The sequence below is a fragment of the Bombus bifarius genome, unplaced genomic scaffold, assembly GCF_011952205.1.
Source record: "Bombus bifarius isolate JDL3187 unplaced genomic scaffold, Bbif_JDL3187 scf7180000009755, whole genome shotgun sequence".
Taxonomy (NCBI): Eukaryota; Metazoa; Arthropoda; class Insecta; order Hymenoptera; family Apidae; genus Bombus; species Bombus bifarius.
The window spans coordinates 291,000-299,271 of record NW_022885319.1 but is presented as its reverse complement, the minus strand read 5'-3'; the positions used below and the strand labels follow the sequence as shown (position 1 = coordinate 299,271).

Genomic DNA, 8,272 nt, shown 5'->3' with positions numbered 1-8,272 from the left:
TCCTCCGGGAGATGCTTTTACATCGTCGATCTGACTCTGTTCTTTCTACTTGCGTATTCGTACATTCGTGGCGACGAACGATGTTTCTTTTCGCTCGTATTTCGACGTATCTGGTTATCCGTATGATATTTATACATTCTTGTTGTCCGGTCGTTAAACCGGATAAGTAAAGATAAAATAAAATTCAGGATATAGAAATGTTTGAAATAAATTACCGCTTGATCGTCATCGTTCGTGCATTTGCTCTAATCGTATAAAGAAACGAGTTTCTCATGGATTTAACAAATTTTATATGATAAACTTTACAACATAAATACATTCTCTGTTATCGACAACGTTGTACTAGCAATTACGTTCCAAAATTGACAAAAAGTAGGTGAATAGCAGGTGGAACGTCGGCGAAGAAATCATTATTTCGTCGTATCGTAGAGAAGCACCGCTACTGGCAACGTCTTCGTCGTCTTCGATCGTTCGTTGTTTCAGAGGCAAATAAAGGTCGTCTGCCGGGTCGTAAGTCAGATTCGCGGATAATTCTTCCCAGAACGCCATTCTTTCTGGGAAAAATTCGCTTTCTATTGTCATTTCCGGAAGTTTTCCAACTCCAATTTGCAAGAACTTTTGCGATTCCTTGTAATCTGGCCATGGTGTCACTCTCCAAGCCTCTGGTACGCTTAACAACGAATTATCCACTTATCGATAAGATACTTATTAATAAGATGATAAGAAAGATACAGTATTGGATATTTTCTCATTTTCTACTAATTGTCTACTACCAATTGTCTTGTTATTAGGAAGTAAAGATATTTATTTTCCGTTACCCCTTAGTTGCGAAGCTGGCCCACATCTCGGTCATTATATTAATCATGGTTATATCGTCTTCCGTATTGTGTAACATGTAATCTTCAAACTCTTTGTTGAATATTGGTAACAAATAATTTAGATCATCTACGTGCGACACTCCTAAAAGTACCACATTGTCGATTTACTGGTTAACGCCTTGTTTGTCGCGACTTTTTTACGTATAAAAAATAACAAATTCTTCGTTAGTAATGTTAACCTTATCGAAAAATATAAAGTTCGTCCCCCTTGCAAATATATTCTTATAATATTTAAATACACGCTTAATTCGTTAATTTAATAAATATTACGCTACGTTCTTAGTATAGTAATGAGTAGCTGAATTCTACGTATCGCTGTGAGCGTGATAATCACGTGAACGTATTAGTAAGCCAATAAACATGAAAATCGATAAACAGTACGATGAGAAAATTTGAAGAATAACGTTTCGTAAAAATCTCAATTACAAAAGAAAAAGAAAAGAAATGTAAATGTTCTATACTTGATTGGCGATACTTCTACGTATACGAGTGTATAGTTAAAATTTGTCAAGATGGAGGAATAATTCCAGAGTACCAAAGTTTGGAAATCCTAAAATTCCAAAATTCCAAAAATCCAACGATCCGATGTCGCACGGTTCCAAAATTCCGATATCGCAAACTCCTAAAACTTGAAAAGTTCAGCATTAAAAAATTCTAAAATTCGGAAATTCGTAGAAACCGCAGTCGCAAAATCCCAAAAGGTTGTAAAACGATACTCGACGAGATGAGATACGTTACGATGAGACGCAAAGTTCTACGTTTTGAATTACGATGTTCTCGAAAATATGAACTCGCGTAAGAATTCGTTGTGTATTTAGAAGCGATATGGCTGATGAAGCACCAAAGCATTAAAGCACTGAAGCATTAAAATACTCACCAAAGTGTCTTGGAACTCCTTCGGTGAAGGCAAAAGTCGCGCTAAAAGTGCCCTCGTATGAAAACACATAGAGATAGGTACTCGAATTCATTACGTTCGATTGGTACTTTAAAGTTTCATACGTTGGCCATACGACAAGAGCATCTCCAACGATCTACAACATTGACACATTTGTAAGTGGATTTGTAAAATTATTAGCAACGTGTTCGTTAATATCGAATCGCGTGATTATTCTTATCCTTATTCGGATAATTAACCACGTGTCGTCCGTGTCGTATAGATAGAATAATTTATAACGGACGATGGAATAAGTCGTTCCATGGAATTATTTTGTCAAAGAAGATTGGACACGCTCGATTAATTAATTGTTAGTTTAAGATGTTATTTGAAAGAGTAGCGTATAAATAGATGTTATTTTAACGATCAAAAGGTCGAAAATTTGTGGAAAAAGCAAGTTTTCCAAAGAGTATGGCTCCCTTCCAACTCTCTACGTGAAAAATCTTGCTTGACAGTTTCGAAGTAGGGTTGACCGAAAATATTCGAGCGGAGAACACACGTACCTCTGTGATATTCCTTCTCAGCGTTGATAACGTAACGTTGCCGTCGAAATAGAAATTCGTAAGGGCGTCCAAAGTGTCGTTCGACATCGCGCGATATTCCAGCAAATAGAGCAGATACATCTCGAAATTATTTAGTATTTTGTCCTCGGCGCTTGGGTTCGTCAAGATGGCTTCAAATCGAAACGAGCAACTTTTTCAAAATTAATCAAAACTTGTAATCGAATACCTCGCCAATTATTCTACTTGTGGCGATCCGATACGAAGAATATGCGAAAAAGAGTAGGACTCTGCTGTTCTTCGTCGAACAAATGAAATACCGCGAAGAAAGAAGTTGTTATTCGGAACGAGAAAGACGATCCGAGAAAGACAGAAAGCGCTCGTTGTCTCTTTCGAAGCGAACGAGAAGAGATCGTCGAAATAGCGAAAAAGTGTTTGTTCGAATAAAGAAAATTATCGATAAAGTTAAATACTAAATTAGTTGTTACTTTCGCAAGGCGAAATTTACCGATCGATTTCATCAGTCCTTCGTCCTTGGTGACTCCTATGATAGCTGGAATGTCTCTGAACAGGCGCTGCTTTATCGCTGTCAGCGGATGCACCGTTACGATGGCGTCGTCCGATTCTTCCTCGATCGTCGGCGCGAAAATGCAGCAATGGCCACTCCACCGCACTATCTTGTTTGCCAAAGTTTCAACGAACAAGATTTTAACGAAGTGAAATTTTCGTGAAAGCTCGACGAAGCATTCGATATCTAGAATTCTTTACACGATCGTCGACCACGGATGGAAATCTACGCTATGGGTCAGAGTTCGGAATAACCAAAATTGGAAGTTTCGTTTCGTTCGGAGTCTCTCGAAAACAAGACTTTGGACGAATTTTGTTCTAATTGTTCTTCGACTTGTTTTTATATGCAAGATCGTGGTATCGAGGAACCGCTTCGACGATGGATCGCGCGCGCGAAAACAACGGAACCTTCTTGCCTACCTTGCCTACCTTGCGTTCTGTTTGCAAATAGATAAATGAAACTACTTGCATCTTTCGATAGAGCTACTTGAACGTAAAACTCGTTGTAACTCGAGGCAAGTTTCACGCGCGGAATCCATCATCGGTGTCGCAGGACACTCTGCATAGAACTTACATGATAGTCCATCGTGTTTCTGAAGCTTCCGACGTCCAGCTTTCTCAAGCATCGCATCATTTCCTCCTCTTCTTCTTCGCTTAACTCTGCCTCGTCATACCATTCTTGTTCGCGCGTCACGTTCGGTTGCGCAGTCGTCGTATTAGGTGAAGTAAAAAGTTCTGAGCGCTTTTTCGCTTTATTTCGACGATGAAATTAACATAGTCAAGATTATTCGATTTAGATTAAATATGCGCCGTTTTGTTCGATTACTTTTGTCCATTTTGAAGGCAATTTCATAATTCCGCGGTTGAAGAAGTCCTCGTCCCTATTGGTAAAAAACTTGACCAGCTCATTTTCACAAGCCTCTCTTGAGGCCAGTTTTGTACCATCAAGAAAATTTTGCAAAAACTTAAAAAGGTGATAATCGCTTGGTGCCAGGTCTGGACTGTACGGCGGATGCGATAGAACCTCCCAGCCAAGCTCTCGGAGCTTCTGACGCGTCGTTAAAGATGTGTGCGGCCTGGCGTTGTCTTGATGGAACACAACACCTTTCCTATTGGCCAATTCTGGCCGCTTCTGGTCGATCGCCTGCTTCAGTCTGGTCAGTTGTTGACAATAGAGGTCCGAATTAAGTGTTTGCCCCGATGGGAGCAGCTCATAATGGATGATTCCCTTCCAATCCCACCAAACACACAATAAAACCTTCTTGGCCGTTAATCCACGCTTGGCGATCGTTTGGGCCGGCCCACCGCGATTGGACCACGATCTTTTTCGGCTGTTGTTCTCGTATGTGACCCATTTTTCATCGCCAGTCACCATCCGCTTCAAAAATGGGTCGATTTCGTTACGTCTCAACAAAGAATCGCAGGCATCAATTCGGTCCAAAAGGTTCTTTTGCGTCAATTCATGTGGCACCCATACGTCGAGCTTCTTCTTGAGACCAGCCTTATGCAAATGGTTCCAAACGGTTTTCTGGCTAATCTTCAGTTCCTGGGCAATGGAATAAGTGCTCACATGCCGGTCCGACTCGACGATTTCCATGATTTTATCCACATTTTCGACGATTGGCCTACCAGAGCGTGCCTCATCTTCGACGTCCATATTACCAGAACGGAATCGTTGGAACCACCGCTTTGCTGTTGCATTCGATACTGTACTGGGTCCATAAACAGCACAAATTTTTTTGGCCGCCTGCTCCGCCTTTTCACCTTGGTCGTAGTGGTACTGAAGAATGTATCGAATTTTCTCTTTTTTTATCTCCATTTTCGAACGCTGTAACACACAACTGGCTTCACCGAACACAAAACTGACAAAGAACCTTTTTGATGCGTAATATCACCTTGAAATCGGTGTATACTATGACTCGATGCGATGTGCACATCGTGAGATATGGCTCACTAAAGACATCTAGCGAAAAACGCTCAGAACTTTTTACTTAACCTAATATATTCCTCTTCGCTTTCAGGAAGACATCCGACCAACGTGGCCGATACCAAAGAATATTTTCTTATCCAATGCGCGGGCAGCCACGCCGTGGGACTAGTAGCAACTCCACTTTGAACGATGTACCTGATGGCAATGCCGTATTTTTAAACTCCGACGTCCCACCTGATAACTTTGTCCCGTTACGACGAAACGTTGATCTTACGGCTATGTAAACGTTGCGTAAAACTTTTGGACGAAAGATCGTCGTCGCGAAGATCATCGACGTCGCGGTTACAGGTCCAATTAAGAAACCAATACGAACGTCACGCTGACGATTCTACGACGGAACGATAGCAAACGGTATATACTTGTAGCAGGGTCGATGGATTTACAACGAATAGGCGTGTGTATTTGTCGGAAAAAGATTGAAATTTCAGAAAAGGGACGCACAGGGACAATTTAATTTTCTTCGGTTCGATCTCTAGACACGTTGTTTCGTGTTTTACGATTTATACGCGCTCGAGTAGGTGGAAGAAAAACGGGTGATCTCAACGTGTGATCGGTGGTCGATGGTCGGTAGTCGGTGGTCGGTGGTCGGGGTTCCCTCGTAAGTTGGAAAAGAACGTCCCTCCGCAAAATCGTTAACATACCTGTTGAACAGTCCTTCGGTCTTGTTCGTGATAGCCAACAAGTGCACGGCAGAGGCACCTGCGCTGTGGCCCCATAGAGTCACGATGTTTGGGTCGCCGTTGAAACAACGAATGTTTTCTTGCACCCAACGTAGCGCCATTACGATGTCTTTCAGACCGTTGTTGCCTGGATTGTGTTTGGTGGCCGTGGCGAAGAATCCTGTACGTACGGAGAGAAGTGAACGCGTGGCAACGCTGGCATGTCAGCGAATCGCAGTATCGGAGAAATGAAACAACGAGGCATTGGAAAATTGGTATTCCCGTGATGAGGGAAAACATGGCAATTTAGGAGCTGGATATTAGGAAAAATTCGATCCGAAAGTTGTGCGATCGAATGTTGGAATATCGGGAGATCGGTGTGCTGGAAAGTTGCGCGAACGAGAATCGCGGTATTAGTAAATTGAGAAATTGAAAAATTGAATATCAGCAAATAGGATTATCGGGGAATTTTCTCTCCTTGCACGCGTCTCTATTAATTTTACATTTTTCCAAATTTCGCTCGATAAAACGTGAACTTTCGAATTTCTTATTACCCAAAATATTCAAACGATATTGGATCGAAACTACGATCACATCCTGGTCCATCATATACTCTGGTGGGACTTGTCGATCGTTACCACCGTTAGTGGCGTACATTCCGCCATGCACGTACACCATCACCGGAAGCGCTCTTTTCTCCTCGTATCCATCTCCGTTCTCCTCTGAAATCTACAAATACTTTCTTCGACATTGTTCGTTAATTTAGTCTAATTTTTAGCATCTCTCTTTCGTCCGAAGCAAACGTTTAGAGTCGTAGACTTTTCTCGGAAACTACGAAAGCAATAAAAACTCATAAATAGCAAGCATCGTATCGCGACACGAACTAATATTATAACTTATAACCTGTCCGACTATCAAATTTCCGAACTTCCTGGAACCGCGTAAACGATATTTTTTAAAGCAACTGGAAAAATGCTGCGTCGCCTTGAATCGTTTAAATTTCATTAAACCGAGAGTGGACCTTGCGACTCAATCGAGATCGCGTTTCAACAAAACTTCCATTTGTTTCGCAAAACGTCGCTATATGTTCCGAGTTTCGCGCGAATTCTGCGTTTCACGCTGCGAATCGACTCGAAAACGGTATACCGTTGCGTTTCGAATCTGATCGAATTGTTCGACTAGGATTTATATCGAAATTTTAATATTCTTCTTCCGCTTATACGAAACGAATTCCAATCGACGACATCGCCAACGTTCTTTCTTCAATGCTATAAACTTTTCCACCGTATTCCTGTTTTCTATTCTTCTTCTTCTCTTTGTTTCTTCTATTAACACGTTCGTTACTTTTCTGCTTCTCTTCTATACTTTGCTAGCGTTCCGTACGCAAACTGTGCCCCTCTTCTCTCTACTTTGGGAATTTCTCGAAACATTGTCAGAAGAAAATTAATCGGTTAAAGTCGTAGAAATCTCTCTCCTATTAATTTCATTTATAGAATTCTTTTTCTACGAAATTAATACGAGCGTAAACTTCCATAAGCTCTACAAGATACAAATATCTATACTACGAAGATGAAAGTTTTCTGAAACTCGTTTTCAATTGTAACGGTAATTTATCCCGGTAGATGCCCAGGACCAACGTAGCTGTTTCGGATAAGCAAAGTTGCATATTTTTACGCTTTACGATATCTACGTACGTGTGTTTTTTCTACCTCTTTCATTTTCTCTTACCCTCCTTTATCTCGTTTATCCTGTACTGTTATTATTTTCATATTTTTACCTCGCTTTTTTGCTGAATACGCTAAAAAATATTTACCAGAGGCACGTAAACGTTGAGATAGAGACAGTCTTCCTCTCCAATGAAGTGGCCTTGTTCGGTCACTTGAACGCATACGGGGGCATATTCCGTTGCTAAGAATGTCTCCGTCCAATTGCGAATCCATGGCCTAGGACTCTGTCAAAGAATTTTTATCATGCCGCCAAAATTATTACAGACGGACTACGGATTTCTACGGAAATTCGTATTCCCGAGAATATAATTGAAATCAGGCTTTCATAATATTATTGTGATATGTTACATAGATGAAAAGGTATGCTATACTATCGAGCACTATAAAAAAGCACTATAGAAAGGTATAATATAATTTAATATATAATAATAATAACAATAATAATAATAAAACATGTTTACACATAAACTCACCCTAAACCTCAAATCATCCACAGGCGGTTGAGCAAAAGGAATGCCCAAATAATGCGCGACGAGTCTTCCTCTGGTGCTTCTACTCAACGATCCCTGAACCTGGCCGAATCGAGTCGTCACTTCTGCCTTGTACGCGTGCGAACCGCTTACAACGATCATAAACACCATCAAAACGCCGAACGAATATCTATATATCGATCTATCGGTCATTATAAAGGCAGGTTGCCGGCTATACATTTCGCGAACGCTTTTCGCACGAGTACACGCACGAGATGAGGATGAGTCGCGCGTAGACGAACAACAATGACCGATCGCGCGACTCTAGTCGGTTATATAGACGGGACGGTTAGGTTGATTCACTGGCGAAACGCGGTGCGACGCCAAATTCGTTTGTCTCGAACCGACCAAATAAATTCTTTTCCCTTTTTTATCGTCCTATTGCGAACGACGATTTATAACAAGTGACGCGATAAGTGGCAGAGATAATTAACAGGATAGTTAGTCGCGGGTGGTAGGATTGGGTGCGAGGCGATTCTACAAAGAG

At 41.2% G+C, this 8,272-nt stretch overlaps 1 protein-coding gene across 3 annotated transcripts; it reads right to left on the bottom strand.

Moving 5' to 3' along the window:
* Positions 1-272: 272 nt before the first annotated feature.
* Positions 273-8,052, bottom strand: LOC117215610 (esterase FE4-like). 3 transcript variants are annotated; one of them, XM_033461963.1, is made up of 12 exons: positions 7,729-8,052; positions 7,342-7,479; positions 6,083-6,257; positions 5,511-5,709; positions 4,883-5,004; positions 3,454-3,596; positions 2,821-2,989; positions 2,316-2,485; positions 1,756-1,909; positions 1,414-1,506; positions 819-960; positions 273-670 (listed from the first exon to the last, which is right to left on the bottom strand). In XM_033461963.1, exons 1-12 carry the CDS (start codon positions 7,963-7,965, stop codon positions 343-345), a joined length of 2,070 nt encoding a protein of 689 aa, XP_033317854.1. In that variant the 5' UTR covers positions 7,966-8,052; the 3' UTR covers positions 273-342. The 3 variants fall into 3 exon arrangements, with proteins under 3 accessions (XP_033317854.1, XP_033317855.1, XP_033317857.1); XM_033461964.1 differs by having other exon boundaries at positions 1,414-1,500; XM_033461966.1 differs by lacking the exon at positions 1,414-1,506.
* Between the last annotated feature and the right edge of the window lie 220 nt (positions 8,053-8,272).